This window comes from Mesoplodon bidens (assembly GCF_964165515.1).
Source record: "Mesoplodon bidens genome assembly, chromosome: 19".
Classification (NCBI taxonomy): Eukaryota; Metazoa; Chordata; class Mammalia; order Artiodactyla; family Ziphiidae; genus Mesoplodon; species Mesoplodon bidens.
The window spans coordinates 44,550,474-44,569,967 of NC_138179.1; the positions used below are offsets into that span (position 1 = coordinate 44,550,474).

A 19,494-nucleotide genomic window follows, 5' to 3' on the forward strand; every position below is an offset into this window, starting at 1 on the left:
GGTGTGGATCATTCATTCTCATTGCTGTAAAGTATTTAATAATGTGAATATGGTGCAGTTCAGTATTCTGCCATAGATGGACATTTAGGTAGTTTTATTTGGGGCTATTATAATGGATAATGCTCCTATGAGTCTTTTATAGATTTTTTTTTTAAGTGGAAGACTTTTTTAGTTGAACACTTGATTGAGATTCTGGTAGCTGTGTTTTGACAAGCACGTGCACGTTTCTGTTAGGTAAGCTCCAGTGGCTCACAGGATGTACATATGTTCGGCTTTCATAGGTACAACCACTTTGGAAAACACTTTCTACATTTACACTTCTTTGACACTGTGTGAGATAGAGTTCAGGTGTCTTCACAGCTTCGTCACATTGGGATTTTCTCTTTTTCATTTTAGGGTTTCTAATGGGTATGTTGTGGTATTGTATTGTGGTTTTAATTTACATTTGTCTGATGACTAATGATGTTGAACTTTTTGTGTGCATATTGGCCATTCAGCATAGTATTTTGAGAAGACTTTCCTGCAGATTGAGCAAATGAACACCTCTTGTGTGCAGCTGACCTAATAAGAGAGAAGTCTAAATGCATCTGCAGGTATTCAGCATCGGCAATACCTCAGTGTGGAGGGTGACACTGCATCAGAACTGCCGATTCAGAGAGCAGACCTTATGGGTTATGCTTTTGTTTTCCTACCCATAAAGTGGAAATTATCTTTTTATAAACTGCCCCAAGAATGGAATGCCTTACTCCATTGTCGAACATATGTAACAACTGTCCATTTAATAAGGAACTCGATGCAGTCATGTGTCTTACTGCTGTGTAATTGGTAGCCTTATCAATGGTTTAAAAAACACAATCCTAGGATGGAGGAAGTGGATGAAGGGGGGAGGGTCAAATTACAAACTTCCAGCTGTAAGATGAATAGGTCCTGGGGACGTAGTGTACAACATGCTGCCTGTAGGTAAGAATACTGTATTGTAAATTTGAAAGTTGGTTAGACAGTAAATCTTAAAAGTTCTATACACACACACACACACACACACACAGAGACAGACTGTAACTTGTGAGTTGGTGGATGTTAACTAACCTTACTGTGCTAATCAGTCTGCACTATATGCATTTATCATTACCTTACATTATCTTAAACTTATACCATGTTATATTTCAATATAACAAAAAAATTCCACAATCCTAGACATTATATTCCTTGTGTTTGGAACCTTACAGGGAAAACAAAAGTGATGTTTTCTCTAGTACATTAGTCTCCAGAGTGTGTGTGTGTACCCCAGAAAGAGATCAAGATGATCCTTTAGAATTTTGGAAGAAATACTTCTGATTGTTTTTCTCATCCTGTTTGGTTGCTATTTTTATGTTTTATAATGTGTAGTACAGTAATATAATTTATACATATGTGAATGTGTTGTTGCCACATTAATCTTTTCTTTTAGAAAACATTTTTTGAGGTATACTTTACATAGGATAAAACAAAGCTATTTTAAGGGTACCTTGCAAAGAGTTTTGACCGATGCATATATATATGTAACCAAAACTTCAATCAAGATAATACAACATTTCTATCTCCCAGAATCTCTCTCCTGCCCTTTTGCCCCTCTTCACTAAACTGAAAGTCCTAGGTAATCAGTGATCTGCTTTTCATCACTGTAGACTAGTTCTATCTTTTCTAGGATTTCTTAAGAATTGGATCATGCAGTGTGTACTCTTCAGTTTGGCTTTTTTTGATTAACATGTTTTTGAGATTCATCCATGTTGCTTGTTTGGGCACTTTTTTTTTTGTTCTGTTTTGGTTTTGCAAATTTATTTATTTATTTTTGGCTGCACTGGGTCCTTGCTGATGAGTGTGGGCTCTCTTTTTAGTTGTAGCGAGTAGGGGCCACTCCTCGCTGTGGTGTGCAGGCCTCTCATTTAGGTGTCCTCTCTTGCTGCGGAGCATGGGCTCTAGGTGCACGGGCTTCTGTAGTTGTGGCACATGGGCTCAGTAGTTGTGGCTCGCGGGCTCCAGACCGCAGGCCCAGCAGTTGTGGCACACGGGCCTACCTGCTCTGCGGCATGTGGGATCTTCCCGGACCAGGACTCAAACCTGTGTCCCCTGCATTGGCAGGCAGATTCTTAACCACTGCGCCACCAGGGAAGCCCCCAGTTTTTTTTCTTTGTGATTGTTGAGTGGTAGTTGAGAAGTATCTTCTTGCATGGACTTAACATCATTGGTTGATCCATTCACCTGTTGCTGGACACCTGGGCCATTTCCAGGTTGAATTGTTATGCATCCTGCTGCTGTGACCATTCATAAAGGAGTCTGTGTGGACAGATGCTCTCATTTCTCTTTGTCAAATGCCTAAGAGTGGAGTGGCTTTACTAAGAAGCCAACAGACTTTCCCAAAGCAGTCCCACCCTTTTATATTCCCACCAGCAGTGTGGGAGAGTTCTCGTTGCTCTGTGACCTCATCAGCACTTGGTTTTGTCAGTTTTTTCATCTTAGCCATTCTGTGGGTGTGCAGTGGTATCTTATTGTGGTTTTGACTTGCATTTCACTGATGACTAATGATGTTGAGCATATTTTCCTGTGCTTGTTAGCCATTTCTGTACTACTTTAGTGAAGGTCTCTTTTTTTTTTTTTTTTTTTTTTTCTTTTTGTGGTATGCGGGCCTCTCACTGTTGTGGCCTCTCCCGTTGCGGAGCACAGGCTCCGGACGCGCAGGCCCAGCGGCCACGGCTCACGGGCCCAGCCGCTCCGCGGCATATGGGATCTTCCCAGACCAGGGCACGAACCCGTATCCCCTGCATCGGCAGGCGGACTCTCAACCACTGCGCCACCAGGGAGGCCCGTGAAGGTCTCTTTGACCATTTTTAATGGGTTGTGTTCTTATTGAACTTTAAGAATTCTTTGTACATCCTGAACACAAGTCATCTGTGAGCTATGTGTATTATGAATATTTCTCCGATTCTGTCCCTTGCCTTTTCATTTCTTGATGATATATTAGTCATATGTTGACTCCTGCTTAATTTTTCACTTAAAAGTGTACAGTCAAAAATATTTGGAGGTTACTGCTCTTCTGCATTGGCAGAAGGAATTGCTGTGAACTGGGGAGAGGAAGGAGGGAGCCCAGGCCCTGCCCCACGGCTTTGCTTAGGAATTCAGTCTGAGTCAGGTGTCTGTTGGAGAGCCTGCTTTGGTTTCATGTGAACGTTATTTGGGCAAGTTTGGGGTAATCTCAAGAGTAGTCCCACCTCAGAGGGGTAATCGCTTCTCTCTGAGCACCTGCTGTATGCTCAGCAAAATTGACTGTGTGCTGCTACCGTCAGCGACATGGACGGAGGGCCCGCCCAGCCATTTGCACCCAGAGCCGTGGGTGTGGTGGCTTGTGATCCAGGCGAGAGAGGGCTCATGGGATTATTTCTACAACTAGCGGAAATCTTTGTTAGTCTAGAACATGTTTTGAATGACTGAAAATTTTTATAAGACTGCTGGAAGCACAAAGCATCACATTGACTATACTGATATCCAGTACTGCCTTCACCCTCAGCCTGGCATCAGGATTTTTAATGAGTGTACTTCTCTGAGTCAGCCTTTCCCCCAACAGCAAATTGCCACGCAAAGTAGTAGATAAGGCAGCTCTTTCCAGTACCTTCATTAATGGAATCGCAGTGCAGTAAGTAGCCAACAGACAAAATTCTTCTCCAAGCCAAAGAAAAAATTCAGAAGCAGTTGTGAAGCTGCTGGTCACATGTGTTGCTGGAAAACCCAACACCAGCTCTCTAAATTGGGTCAGGAATGTTTCTGGAATCAAGGCTTCGTGGTCTGTGGGTACAAAAGCAGATCTGCCTATGGAAATGCACCATTTCCTAATATACTAGTGCCTTAGGATACAGGGCCAGCTCCATAATACATGGGGTCCAGTGCAAAATGAAAGTGTGGATTAAGAATGCTGCAAACATCTCCAAGGATATATCGTACAACAAAGGGAATATAGCCAATATTTTATAACTATAAATGGAACATAACCTTTAAAAATTGTGAATCGCTGTGTTGTACACTGGAAACATATAATATTGTACATCAGTTATACCTCGGTTTTTTAAGAAGCTGCAAAAAGCTTTTCATTTCTTTTGTGGCCTCTCTCTCTCAACCTGCTGCGGTATTTTTGTTATTTAATATCAAGCTTTCTTAGGTGGAAGGATACTCGTGGGGCAAGTGCAGACTCTCCCAGGTGCCCAAGGTGCCCCTGTCCAGGCCCCGTCCTGGACAGTGGGTGGTTGTGGAGGGGAAGGGGGTGTGGGAGGCAAGATGTGTGTGAACTGAGCCTCCAGGCCCCAGGCTGTGGTCCTTTGACCCATTGGACCTCATTTACAAAACACAGACTCAGATAAAATGAAGGAGAGATTTCAAGGTGCTGGCTTCAGAACATTCAGCCTCATCTGTGGGCCCTTCTGAGCACAACACCTGTTTGACTCACTAACTAGCCACATGCCTGCAGTGGCCCTGTCCACGCAGAAAAGCTTTGTTTCACGTGCTGTGTAGTTTCTAAGTCACCTCAAAGCTAAACATGCAGTGAAAGTGCTTCACTCAAAGATAAATCTCGCAGGGCCTGAGCCCAGGTTGCAGGTGTCTTATTGTTTTTGTTTTTGTTTTGTTTTTTGCGGTATGCGGGCCTCTCACTGTTGTGGCCTCTCCCATTGTGGAGCACAGGCTCCGGACATGCAGGCTCAGTGGCCATGGCTCACGGGCCCAGCCGCTCCGCGGCATGTGGGATCTTCCCGGACCGGGGCACAAACCCGTGTCCCCCTGCATCGGCAGGCGGACTCTCAACCACTGTGCCACCAGGGAAGCTGCGCAGGTGTCTTATTGAATCAGACTTTTGAGGCTCCGGTTAGAAGTTCATGCTAGGGACTTACCTGGTGGCGCAGTGGTTAAGAATCCTCCTGCCGATGCAGGGGACACAAGTTCGAGCCCTGGTCCAGGAAGATCCCACATGCCACAGAGCAACTAAGCCTGTGCGCCATAACTACTGAGCCTGCTTTAGAGCCCGCAAGCCACAACTGCTGAAGCCTGCACGCCAACTACTGAGACCACACGCCGCAGCTACTGAAGCCCGCGCACTGTAGGGCCTGAGTGCCGCAACTGCTGCCTGTGAACTGCAACTACTGAAGCGTGCGTGCCTGGAGCCTGTGCTCTGCAACAAGAGAAGCCACCGCAATGAGAAGCCCGTGCACCGCAACGAAGAGGAGCCCCCGCTCTCCGCAGCTAGAGAAAGCCCACGCGCAGCAACAAAGACCCAACGCAGACAAAAATAAATAAAAAATAAATTTAAAAAAGAAGGAATAGCTTTATTATATATAAAAAATTCATGCTAAACCCAACAAAAACTATAGTAATGTGGCCTCTTTTAATAAACACCATTGTGTTTCATGAGTTTTATAGAATGTTTTATCATTTTTCAGGGTAAGAAGTCAAGTGAGGTAATAGGTGTTGCTTGAGGTTTACCGCAGAGGAGCAGCAGAGAAAATTGTGGACTGCTTAGGGTTTCGGGCTCCTTCCAGTATGGTCTTCATTGTCCTAACCTGTCTTATAGTGGGTCAGGCTGTCGACCTGTGACTTGTGCTCCTTAATAAGTGGCTGCTGGCCTCCCAAAGACACCTCCTCTGAGGGGCAGCCCTCTCCTGAGCTGATGAGCTGCCCCTCCACATACCTCCTTCTGGGGCGAAGGGCTCTAAGTGGCCCTTTCACACCCACGGTGGTGGCAGCTCAGCGTGACCAGTGGGTAGGGCTGACTGGTGGTGTGGACATGTTGCTCTTGGAGCCACAGAAAAGGCAGCCCCAGGTGGGGGAGTGATTTATGAGTCACTGACAAATGTGATTGATTAAGGGCTACAATTCATTAAAGGTTGTAGTAAAAGTTTTGATATTTCTGTCAAAAGTTAGAGGAAACTAGTAGAATGATCAAAGCGTATATATATAGGCCCATTTAAAGTGCCTTTTTGGCTAAGTCCGCCTCAGGGTTTGGAAAGGAGAGGAATTTTTCTTCCATTTTTGCAAAAGATAAAAAAGAGGCATGGCTTGCCATCATAACTGAGTTGGGACTGGAACCCATTGTTAAACTCCCACAATAGTGTATCCTGCCACAGGGGAATGCTTGCTTGAGTCCTGAAGGCTGTTCTCTTCCACCAGAGCTGCTGCTTGAGTTTCTTAGGCTCTTTCTCCTCTGTGATGTGGCGAATGTACCCTCTCACTGCCGAGGACACCGAGTGTGCCTGTTCAGGTTTCAGGAGGGGCTCATTGGACGTCCCCCTGGGATTATGGGTAACGGGCACCTCAGAGGTCATGTGTCCACTTAGCCATTGCACCCCCCAGTCTGTTCCTCATCCATCCGCATCTCAGTAATTGGTACCAACATTCTTAGTCACACAAGCCAGATGTGAAGCCAGTCATCTGCGGTCTTCTCCCTTCTGTGCCCACACATATTGGTGGGTCATCAGGGCCGTTTATTTCCATCTCCCACCAGTCAGATCCCGTCTCCTCTTCCTGTCCTCACTGCCTCACATGGTGTGAGCACTGCACACCCCGGCTCCTTGGAAGCCTCCTCACTGGTTTCCTCATTTCCCCCCTTACCTCCCGATCCAGTCTTGGATGTAACTGTCCACACATTTCTTCAAATGCAGAAGATCCTGTTGCATTCCTCCTTGGCAATCACTGCTGCTCATAGCAAGTCATCGATGGCCTCAGAGCACTGTCCATCCACCCTGTGTGACATGTTATTTTTATTAACACAGTCTTTCCTTTGCCAATCCCAAGATTAAATGATCGGTTTGTCTTCCCCTTCTTATTAGATTATCTTTGTCAGCTGTCAGAGGTGAATGACAGAGTAACTGGCCTCTCATTTCTTCCCTTGGAGAGCAGGTCAGCAGCTCAGCTAATGTCTCTGTGGCCAGTTGCGTAGCTGAAAGGACTTGTGATTTTCCAGACATCCCTTGGGATTGCTAACACTAGGGAAGTGGTGGTGTGTGGGGAGGGTCCTCGCTGTAAGCCTTTCTGCCCGTTGACCGCAGGTGTGGCTACGGAACTCGCACCTCTGTCTTTTCTCTCTGCCTTGGCAGCAGCAGTATCCTCACTGGAGCCACTGCATCAGCCTGGGCCCCAGAGGGAGGGAAACGTGGAGCAGAGCAGCCACGAGCAGCCACTTCTGGGGGGGGTGGACGGTAGGAGCTGGACCCAGACCTCTGCTGTGAGCCACAGAGACATTGGGCTGTTCGTAGAACAGCAGGGTTCAGCCTGTGCTGGCTGTCAGGACACTCAGTGCTGTGCTCTGGGAACATGGTAGGGAGATACTGTCCTGTGTGAATATTGTTATATGTAGGATGGGACAAATCTTCTTCCCAGGAGAGAAGAAATCCAGAGTACGGAGTATGGTGTCACCACAGACCACAGCTTCTTGGGTCACAGGCTGGAAGCCCAGTGATGGGACGGTGTGTAGGTTTAACAGACACCAACTGTGTTGGGTAAATGTGAGGGCACAGATGGCAGGGTCACTTGTGTGAATGTGGCCATGACCCTGTCCTGTGAACTCCAGAACTGGGGTTGTATTTCCCTGCTTAGCCCGAGGCTGACTATCAGGGACAAACAGACTCTGGAGGAGGGTCTGGAGTTGATAAGAATTGCAGTGAGGTGACGTTTCATAACTATGTCAGGTGTCCCACAAGATTGTCCTTGGAATTTGGTGGGATTCTGGAGTGTATAGAAGACAGATAATGATGAAGGTGTGTCCCGGAGCAGGGCTCTCAGACTGTCTGTGGAGAAGGTCCACTCTGAAAAGTAGAAGAGTAAATGGGTTCCAAACACTCTGTGTGTATGCTGTCCTTGTCATGGCTCATGACACAGTTCCTGGCCTGGCTCAGGCCCCGCGACACCTAGAGTGGCACGGCCTAGATCATCAAGCTTTGCATTGGACATCTTGAAAGTTTCCAAATTTTTTTCTTTTTCTTTGAAATTACTCAGACTTATAGAAAAGTTGCAAAAGTAGAACAGAGATTCTCATTTTCCCAGATTCCCCAAATATTAACATTTACCACATTTGCTTCATTGCTCTGTTTTTTCCCTGAAAATTTTGAGAATAAGCTGCATACATGATGCATTTTTACCTCTAAAATATTTCCATGTGTATTTCCATGTATATTTCCTAAGAAATTTTCTTCCATAACCACAGCCCAGGTACCAGAACCAATTAGCGTTGATACAACACTGTGACCTAACCCACTGGCCTTAACTGGATTAGCAATCGTTTACTGATGCCCTTTTTCTAGAGTTAGATCACACATGCATTGAACTTTCCTCTCATTTGTGACTGTTCCTTGGCCTTTCTGTGTCTTCTATGTTGATTTTTGTTCTTTGGTTTTTTTTTAAAGAAGTAGGGTCATCTGCTGGGGGTGAGATAGGAAGTTAGCAGGTCATAGATTTAGGGAGCTGGAGAAAGTTGGGGTTTTTTGTTTGTTTGTTTTAATATTTATTTATTTATTTATTTGGCTGTGCTGGGTCTTAGCGGCATGCAGGATCTTTATTTCCAGCATGTGGGCTCTTAGTTGCGGCATGTGGGATCTAGTTCCCTGACCAGGGATCAAACCTGAGCCCCCTGCATTGGGAGCGTGGAGTCTTAACCACTGGACCACCAGGAAAGTCCCATTGTTTTGTAGAATATTTGTCTGATGTTTCCTCTTGGTGAGATCTGGGTTTGTTATTTTTAGCAGGAAATCCAAAGGTGAGGCAGTGTCTTCTCGGTGCCCCACGGCAGGGATACTGTTGCTGCTTTGTGCCCTGGCCATGAGGTTGGCATCTGCAGGCCTCGTCCCATTAAACTTTCTAAAATGCTCTTTAAAAACTGAGGGACTCCAGAGTTATCCTAATAATGACTGTCTGAATCGCATTCACACATGTTGTTTTAAGTAGGTAGAAATGGAGCCCACTTGTGGGGAGATTCTTCCAACTCAGGAAGTGTGTCTGAGTAATCTGTGCCACGACAGAGAAGGATGACAGGAGGCTGGGGGACATGGTAGCCGTTCCCCCGGGGGCCTGCCATCACTGTGGGTGCTGGGGTGGAAGGCTGATCTGCTGCACTCACCTTTCCGAGTGGTACTGTGGGGCCAGACCACTGTTCCTGCCTGTCTCGTCCTCTGTGGTGTAAAGGGTATGGGAGCCAACCTCTTCCTGAGGCCAGCTACACCTCTGAAGTGGCCCAGTTGGACTTCGTTGTAGGGAATAGTTTGCCTAATTGGTTAATTGTTTGAACTTGCTTTGCATAGAGATATCACTAAATTTGACTTTCTGTTTGGTTGGAGACTTATTTCAATATGGCTTATTTCTGCCTAGCTGTGTGATGTTAGTGTTGAAGTATTTGCAGCAAGGCCTGGCTTTGTATTGATATATAAAGAACAGGTCTTCAGGGACTTCCCTGGTGGCACAGTGGTTAAGAATCCGCCTACCAATGCAGGGGACATGGGTTCGAGTTCTGGTCTGGGAAGATCCCACATGCCGCAGAGCAACTAAGCCCGTGCGCCACAACTACTGAAACCTGCACGCCTAGAGCCTGTGCTCCACAACAAGAGAGGCCACTGCAAGGAGAAGCCTGCGCACCGCAATGAAGAGTGACCCCTGCTCGCCACAACTAGAGAAAGCCTGGGCGCAGCAGCGAAGACCCAATGCAGCCAAAAATAAATAACTAAGTAACTAACGAACTGAATAAATAAATAAAAACAGGTCTTCAGAATCCTTAGAGCTTCTCTGTGAATGTGAAAATTCCGAGCTCTAGACCCAAGCCATTGGCTTGCATATCTCATTTGTAAGAGTTTCCATTCCAACAAGAAAAATGCCTGTCACCAAGTATAGGAGACTAAGAGAGAGGTGAAGAAAAGGATATTTGCAACTCTGAATCCATATTAAAATTGTTAATGTTTATTCAAGTAAAAGAAACTTAGTTTTTATCAGGGTCCTTGCCTAAGATTGAAACCATCAGCTGTTGTGTTGCTTCAGTTTTGATTTGTGGCTCAAGTTGTGCGGCTTCTTAGAGGTGCTCGGTACCTGGTCATTTTTTGCTTAGGGGTTTGCCGTTCTGCTTTCTGCTGTCTGGTTTTTCTTATTGTTCATTTTAAAATCTTTCCCTTTTCTCTGTTATTGTGTCGTATTTCTCAGTTCTCATAAACGGATGCACGTTTTTATACTGAGCTTTATTACAAATCTTTCAGGATCAGTTGAAGTATTTTTAAAGAGCACACGGTGTTAGGTGTTGTGATAGGACGAAGCGGTGTGAGACCCGGGCAGCATGCTCTTAATTTCCCAAATCCGTATAGGATCTTTTAGGCTCTTCAACCCTTTCCATGACCTGAAGTGCTTCATGGGAACGAGGACCAGTGTGCCCAGACGTAACAGCCTCTTGGTGGTGGTGGCGGGGAGACAGAGATCTGACACTCACCTTGCTTTGTCTGCTGTTTTAATGTTTTGCTGCTCTTTTTACTTTTGTGAAACAACTAATTAAAATTATCCCACTATTTTTTTTAACATGTTGGGTAGGGTGGGCTGGGCTACCTAGTCTCTGTAATTAAGCTTTGTTTATTTTATTAATTTATTTTATTTCTTTTTGACTGTGTGGCATGTGGGACCTTAGTTCCCTGACCAGGGATCCAACCTGGGCCCCCTGCAGTAGAAGCATGGAGTCGTAACCGTAACCACTGGACCGCCGGGGAGGTCCCTATCCCACTGTTTTTTTTATTTCTAGCTTAGAAAAGTCAAACAGTGGCCATTCACATTCCCTAAAGGGGAACAAAGATTTCATCACTAATGGAACTCCATGGAGAACTCAAACACCATTTTGATGTATTTTGCTTCGAATGTAACCTACGTAGAAAAATCGGTTATAATTATAACATGGGTGCCCAGGTAAAGAAATACGCCATTGTTAACCCAAAAGTATAGGAAATATTCTGTGAACTCCCTGACATGTTATCAACATTTTACCAATTTCTGTATCCATCTACAGATGGCTTTTTTTATTTAAAAAAAACAACTCTTTATTGAAGTATACTACATATACAGAAGAGTGTATGTTTCATACATGCGTAACTCAATGAATTTTCACTAATAGGAACTCACCCGTGTAATCATAACTCAGATTAAAAAACAGAAAGTTACCAGACTACCTGGGTAGCTTTTAAGTGTGTTTCATGGTTCATACACGTATGAGAAGTTCACGCTTAGATGCAAACAGAGATACCATTTTCACCTGTCAAGGAGGTGGGGTTAGTGGCAGTGTCCACTGATGGCCGGGACACTCTCACATGCTGTCAGCAGGTGGCCTGACTGTGCCTTGCGTTGCTTTAGATGCCCTCTGTGCCCTTGGAGCCTGAGGTTTATGGATGGCGCCTGTGCCGTGGAGACGATTGTTGTCTTTAATTGGAAACTTTGGGAATAGGATACAAAGGAAGGAAGTCCTCCATGTGGTGGTGCTAGCCCTGAAGGCAGCGCTCAGACTCTGTGGGTGACACTGAGGGAACGTGCAGACTGAGGGCCAACGTGCAGGGTGTGGTCCTATTTTGTGGAAAGTAGAAATAAACCCCGGGAGACATGTAGGTACCCCTTGGGGGAGGGAGGAGTCCCATTCTCACATTCCCGTGTTGGAATTGTGCACAGTGCTTTGTTGCTTCCGTGGCACATGGAGGACAGGCAGGTGGGTGTGCTGCTCCTGTGGTGCAGCCTGGGCTTCTGTGAGTTCCCAGGTGATGACGGGACGAACAACACAGTGGATGGTGTGTCCAACTGTAGGAAAAGCAAGTACTATTGACATCTTACAGTGGGGCTGAAGGTAGTTTGGTTTTTTCATTTTAATAAACATTTGAGTGTTTGATAAATATTTGAATTAATCCTCATGGTACTCTCAGAGATAGATGCTGTCATCTGTTCTGTGGATGAGGAAACAGGCACAGAGAGGTAACTGCTCTGCAGGATCGGATGCCCTCGTGCTGGGGGGTCACGATGCTTGTTCTCACAGCCTGGCCTTCCTGGTGAATAGTGACTATCGCCTGAGGACAGGGGCTCGGGAACTACAGATGGGAGGAAAAGGAGGAAACTTCCTTACTCCCATAATTGTTATATATATTGTGCTAGAAATTAAGGCTAGTGGGGTCTTAATCCCCTTCTTTTCTAGGCCTGGAGTTGATTATTCAAATCTCATGCTGGCGACAAAGGGGCAGCTGCAATTGTGGGCTCATGGGATTTGCTTGTTTTTTTGTTTTGTTGTTTTGTTTTGTTTTGTTTGCGGTACACGGGCCTCTCACTGTTGTGGCCTCTCCCGTTGCGGAGCACAGGCTCCGGACGCGCAGGCTCAGCGGCCATGGCTCATGGGCCTAGCCGCTCCGCGACATGTGGGATCTTCCCGAACCGGGGCACAAACCCGTGTCCCCTGCATCAGCAGGCGGACTCTCAACCACTGTGCCACCAGGGAAGCCCAATTTGCTTGTTTTAATTACCTTTTTAATGTATGAAACTGGGCACTTGTTCATTAATTCCAACAAGTGTGTACTGAGGGCCTTCTCTGTATATACCAGGGACTCTTCTGGTCTCCAGTTTATAGCAGTGAACTGAGCTTTGTTCTAATGGAGGTTGTATCCTATTGGGGTGACAACAAGCAAAAGTGGGGTAACATAGAATCATGTGGCCAGAGTGAAATGAAGAACAAGGCAGCAAGGGGAGGGTGTGGGGCGGTAAGGAGACCCTTGGATAGGCAGCTGAGGGGTGGGAGGGGACCCCTGGGTAGTGAGCAAGGGGAGGAACGGACAAGAGGCAGGGATGTGGGGTCTGACCCACAGTGGGGTGGGGGCCTCTGGGGTATTAAAGTGGAGGGAGGACAGCATGAGAGAAGGACCTCGAGAAGGAAAGGGCTGTGCCCCGAGGGCAGAAGAGACAGAAGCTGGCCTTTTTGTATCTTTGAACACCACATGCAGGTCTTGCTGTTTTAGAAATACCCTGGCTACTGCCTGCAGACAGACTAGAGTGGGAACCTGAGAGAAGGGCTGGGCAAGAGATGTCATCAGAGGTAAGAAGGTGAGGGGTGTACCTGGGGCGCCTCCTCCTTGTGATGGGACCGTCCATGCACTGCGGAGTTAGCAGCATTCCTGCCTGGCCTCCACCCACTCAATGCCAAGAGCACATCTCCAGATCCCAAGCCTGTCTCCAGACCCTACCCAGTGTAGATTAAGTGGTTTTTGAGTCTCCTCTCCCCCCCCTTTTTTTTTTCCTGTTGAGCTGGTCTAAATGATGTTTTTGCTTACTAGTGTTTTTAAATCATGTGATGCCTCCTTTGTGTTTCACTCATTAATCGACTTGTAACATGTGAGGTGAACTTGAAGTGGGCTTCTCTCCGACTCTTCCATGCAAGTCGAGGCTCCAGTATGTTTGGGGACACTCGGGCTCTGCGACCTGTTGTGGGTGGGGCATCCTGCCCACCGATCGGCAGATGGGCGCTGACAGTTGGCTTTTCTTTTTTAGGTGCACGTTCAGGTTCCCGAGCACAAACATCAAGATCACGTTCACTGCCCTGTCCAGCGAGAAGAGGGAGAAACAGGAAGCGCCCGAGTCCCCTGTGAAGCCCGTGCAGGCTCACATCTCGCCGCTGACCATCAACATTCCAGACACCATGGCCCACCTCATCAGCCCCCTCCCCTCCCCCACAGGAACCATCAGGTACACAGCAGCTTACATGGTAGACGGGGTCACCGTGGGGTCAGGGTGTGCATGTGCCAAGGTGGACATGACCCTGTCCAAATTTCAGTCCTTGCCTCTTGCTGTGGGACATTCAGAAACCATCGTACGTCACAGTAGTGGGCAGCAGCGCACAGCGACATCTTCTCCCTTCCCTGGTGCTGACCTACATGGAGAGGGAGATGTTGAGGGCACTTATAATATTGTTTAGCTTCTGAGCACTGTTTGCGCTTAGTTTCCTGCATATGAAACACAGTTCCCAAATGTTCCTTGTTTTCACTTGTGGATTCTTTTATTTGAGTGTAAGTTTAAAGGATAGATGATTTGTCTTATTGGTCTAAAGTGTGAGGTGGGTTTTCAGTTGCATTTTGAGTTTTTTTGTTTGCTACAATTTCATGCAAATTCTGATGACTTAAACTTTGGATTACTGAGTTTGACCACAGTGAGGTGACAAACTTCTGTTTGTCCTGATGTCCTGAGAGACTGGGAGCCTCAGGAAGTGGAGGATGGTGCCTCAAGGCGTGCTCTCCACCGCATAACCCAGTGCAAGATGGTCATGTTGTGCGGTGCTTTCAGGGGGCAGTAGCTGAGGGTCAGGTCAGGAATTGCCCGGGACCAGCAGGCGTGACCCTAGGACAGGGCTCAGATGGTCGGTCCTCCTGTGTTCTGTCGGGTCTTAGAAGAGTGAAGTATGTATTCAGGCATCTTCTTCCATGTGAGTAATGTTAGACTTAGGTGCAAAAGGAACACATTTGGTTCTCTTGAGAGCCAATCTCCTACTGTCCAGGTGTGTCCGCAGGGCATGGCTGGCAGGCAGAGAAGGCCTTGCCTCGTGCACTGGGACTGACCCCTACATGTAGCAGAGCAAGGAGGGCACAGAGGGAACACTGGCAGCTCTGGGTTGTAGCTTTCAGTCGGACACTTCTGTTTCTTATCTTAAAAGCCAGCATGGACAGAAAGGTATCCTTCTGGAAAGGCCTGGAAGGAGTGTCAGGTAGACTCTGGCTGCACCCTTGCTTGGTGTTATGTGAGTGCAGCTGCTCTTGGGCCCCTTCTCTGCCCCCTGCCATGGCTGCTCTGCTGAGGATGGTGCCTCTGTCTCTCCCACTTGGTTGCATTTGTCTGTATGTGACTAGATGGACCAGGTAGTAAGTGTGGCAGTGGGTAAGCAGAATTCAGCAGCCGGTGCCCCGATTTTTATTCAGCACTGTGTGAAAAGTGCACAGAATTCACAGAGGAAGAGGAGAAAGCCCATGTTTACGCACGTGGGACAGCGGCCCACAGTGGAAGCAGCAGCCTTAGGGTCAGATCACTGACACACTGCCCGGCCATGTGGAGAGAGAAGTTCTGTGGGCGCTCAGGGAACTGAAGGTGGTTAGAAGCTTTAGGGATTGGGTCAGGAGCTGATGCAGTCTCTCCTCACCCCCTGCCCCATCTTCATCCTGTTTTCCTTGCTCGTCCCCTCTCCATACCCCACCGCCAGCACTGAGCAGCAGAGCACCCCCCACCCCCCCGTTTAGACAGCTCACGGCGGTGGAGCCCACCACCACCCAGCCAGTGGGGCCACTCATCACATTGACCCTTCATTTATGTTAGCTAGTTTTAAAATCATAAAGCAGGAGTGCCAAGAGTGTGGTCCTGCCATCTGTCTTGTTCCTCTCTCCCCAGTGCTTTAAGAGTTGTTCCTGGCATGTGGTAATAAACACTTGTTTCGTGGGTGAGTGCATATACTGACGGTGCATGTTCATGGTAGAGAGTCCAGTAGTGCTTCAGAGGGTGCCAGGTAATAGTGTGTTGTTCCACCTCCTGAGCCCCTCCTTTCCAGTTCAGTTTTTTGGAGGTAACTACTGTTTCTTAGGTATTTTTTCCAGAAATTTTCTATACATTTGCAATGCTTGACTTTTTTTAATCCAAAACATAAGTGAGATCTAACCATACATACTATTCTATAACTTACTGGATTTTTAAAACAATCTTATCTTGGCATCCTTCCATTTCAGTAGCTTGTTCTCTTTTGTAAAGTATAATACTGTACAGAAAAGGGAGAATAAGTTAAATACATAACTTGGTGAATTACCACAAATGAATGTGGCTCTTAATCAGCAGAGATCAAGAATCAGAACATTCTCAGCATCATGGCCAAGCCCTACCTTGTGAAAAAAAAAAAAAGTGCATGTTTGAAAACAGGTTCCTGTTTCTGATTTCTGGGTGTTCCCTGTGAGCCCGTCACAGCCTGCGTGTCTGTATCCATGGCCTCCTCCCCTCTTTGTGCATCCTGTCTTCAGCCTCGCTGCTGTCCCCCTCTCTTCAGACTCCCCCTGACCTTTCCGGTGTAGCTGAAAGCCATGTCCTTTGTCACAGCCTGTCCTCAGCTCTCTGGTGGGAGGGGGCGAGCAGAGCAGTGGTCTGTGTCCCTCTACCAGGCTGAGCCCCGGAGCCATCATGTATGGTTCTGTGTCCTTGGTAAGTTCCTAAGACGACACATGTGGAAGCAAATACCTGATTTCTTAGGGTGATCTTAAATTTCACAGAGTTAATGAGTCCATTTTTCCATGGAAAATGCTGAAGTTCTCTTACTTTTAAAATTTGTTTTCCTTGAATTAAGAGTCGGTTATTGAAACACAGTGTGATGTACGTTTTCCCATAGACTGATAGGAACAACCTTTTCTCGTCCACAGTGCTGCGAACTCCTGTCCATCCAGCCCCCGGGGAGCAGGGTCTTCAGGGTACAAAATGGGCCGTGTGATACCATCTGACCTCAATTTAATGGCCGACAACTCACAGCCAGAAAATGAGAAGGAAGCTTCAGGTGGAGACAGCCCAAAGGTAAATGTTTTATAGCCTCGAAACAGAACCCAGGGCCTGTTGGGGAGCCAGCTGTCCTCACTGCATTGCCTGCATGTCAAGGAACATCCCCCCCAGGGCCTTTTGAGAAGTGCACGTCTGCGCGGATGTTGGGTCATTGCTGAGCATGTTCTCAGTGCGGGGCACTAGAGATGCATTCTTTTGGTCATTCAGCACTGGGCCCTCCTTGGTGGCAGCTATGGGCCCAGGTGCTGAGAGCTTGAACCCTTGGTCCTCACAAGGTCACTGCCTGGTGTCCTAGGAGACCACTCTTGGGATTTAGTTCTCCTTTCCCAGATGCTGAAGGTTGCACACACACATGTCTGAATGTACATGTGAACACATATGCACACAAACACACACTTTAGAGAGGACACATCAGTCCCCCTTTTGGATGGTAGTTATTATTATTATTTTTTAATTTATTTGGCTGCATTGGATCTTAATTGTGGCATGCAGGCTCTTCGTTGCGGTGCGCGGGCTTCTCTCTAGTTGTGGAGCACAGGCTGCGGAGTGCTCAGTCTCAATAGTTGCGGCATGCGCGGGCTCAGTAGTTGTGGCGCTTTGGCTCAGTAGTTGCAGCACACAGGCTTAGTTACTCTGCGGCATGTGGGATCTTAGTTCCCTGACCAGGGATCAAACCCACATGCCCTGCATTGGAAGGCGGATTCTTAACCTCTGGACCACCAGGGAAGTCCCTGGATGGTAATTATTGATGGCCCACAGTAGGACCCTGCCTATTTCTATTCTTTGACCCAGTAATACCCCTTCTAGGACTTCATTTAAGGGAAATGGACAAAAATCTCAAAACAAAAGTTCATATAAAACAGAAAATTGAAAGCAACCTAAATGCCCCTAACTGAGGGAAGAATGATTAAGTAAGGGGATATTATGTGACATAGTTACTGATATGGAAGTGCTCTTGATATAATGCTACGTGAAAAAATAAAATAAAACCAGGCATAGTGTTACTTCATGTATTTATAAAATGTGGTATATTCGTGTCATAGGACACGTCATAGCCATGGGAATGGATAAGCTGTGGCTGGGCACTGTCTCTCCACAGCAGCCAGGAGCCTCTTGCACAGGGTGCTGGGCGGGGGCAGACACAGAGGGGCACCCCCTGTTGGTTCCATTTTTGTCCATAGTCCATTTGCCTGTTTAAAACCAGGCAAAACTAAATTGTTTCAAGATGCATTCTTAGATGCTAAGACTTAAGTCACAGTAAGGTTATGATTAGTATAAAATGTCAGGAATAGTGGTGGCCTCTCTGGGAGGCAGAGGGGGCGTGAGGAAGCTACTGATACGTGGGCTGTGTTCTCTCTTGACCTAGTGTTGGTTGTACTGTTGTTCATTTTACAAAATTTTGTTTTTACCTGATATGGATGTATTATGGACTTTCCTGTCTGTATTACGTTTTTCAGTATAAAAAAGCTTTTTTAAAAAATCGAAATGTATAGAAGAAAGATAACAAGGAAACACAGCAGCATAGGCACAGTGAGGAAGGCTTTGTACTCTCACCTTGTGTGGACTCCAGCTCAGCCATTCCACCGTCCCTTTCCTGTAACTCAGTGTGAGCTCCCTCAGGGGACAGACAGGGCAGAGCCTGGTCCAAGTGCTCAGGAAATATCAGCTATTTAAAAGTGGGGTGCTGGGGACTTCCCTGGTGGTGCAGTGGTTAAGAATCAGCCTACCAGTGCAGGGGACACGGGTTCGAGCCCTGGTCCAGGAAGATCCCACATGCCGCTGAGCAAATAAGCCTGTGAGCCACAACTACTGAGCCTGCCCTCTAGAGCCCGCGAACCACAGCTGCTGAGCCCGAGTGCCAGAACTACTGAAGCCCACGCGCCTAGAGCCCGTGCTCCACAGCAAAGGGAAGCCACCGCAATGAGAAGCCCGTGCACTGCAACGAAGAGTAACCCCCACTCGCCGCAACTAGAGAGAGCCTGTGCGCAGCAGCAAAGACCCAGTGCAGCCATTAATAAATAAATTAATGAATGAGTGAATGAGTGAATGGATGGATGGGGTGCTAACGGACTTCCCTGGTGATCCTGTGGCTCAGACTCCCAATTCAGGGGGCCCGGCTTCAATTCCTGGTCAGGGGACTAGATCCCACACGAACTTAAAAGAGATCCCACATGCCGCAACTAATGAAAGATCCTGCATGACGCAGCTAATGATCCCGCACGTCACAATGAAGATCCCGCAGGCCACACCCACATGCCACAATTAAGGCCTGGTGCAGCCAAATAAATAAATATTTTAAAAAATAAAAAATGGGGCTTCCCTGGTGGCGCAGTGGTTGAGAGTCCGCCTGCCGATGCAGGGGACACAGGTTAGTGCCCCGGTCCGGGAAGATCCCACATGCCACAGAGCGGCTGGGCCCGTGAGCCATGGCCGCTGAGCCTGTGCATCCGGAGCCTGTGCTCCGCAACGGGAGAGGCCACAACAGTGAGAGGCCTGCGTGCTGCAAAAGAAAAAAAAAAAAAAGTAAATAAAAGTGGGGTGCTGGGATAACAGGTAGTTCAGTCTTCCAGTGCAGAGCACATGCCCACGGCCAGCTGTCAGGACTAAAGTTAGCCTGTACAGGTGAAGCCTGCATTCCGTTCTTTGGCACTTCACTTTCCTTCCTCACCCATCCTACAGTCCTCTGCTTGTCTGCCTATTTGTATTTATCTCTAAACAGTATCTAAATTGTTCATTTCTAAACCTCATATAAGGAGTGTCATCTTGAATGTGTTCTTTTGCAGCTTACTGTTTACATTCAGCGTTAGGTTTTGTGGTTTCTCTGTTGATATGTGTATTTCCCAGTTCACAGCCAGAGGTGCACCGTCTCCCCAGTGGCCTTGTGCATGTGTATGGGGTTCTGAGTTGTCACAATGGCAAAGAGCCACTGGT

General features: G+C 47.1%; 1 protein-coding gene across 2 annotated transcripts in view; it reads left to right on the forward strand.

Annotated features, from left to right (window-relative positions):
- FOXK2 (forkhead box K2) overlaps positions 1–19,494 on the forward strand; it is a 71,592-nt gene that overhangs the window by 28,589 nt on the left and 23,509 nt on the right. For both annotated transcript variants that reach the window (XM_081219886.1, XM_081219887.1), the window contains exons 2-3: positions 13,540–13,734; positions 16,431–16,578. In XM_081219886.1, the coding sequence (XP_081076012.1) occupies positions 13,540–13,734; positions 16,431–16,578 (343 nt within the window). The remainder of the gene's footprint in view (positions 1–13,539; positions 13,735–16,430; positions 16,579–19,494) is intronic.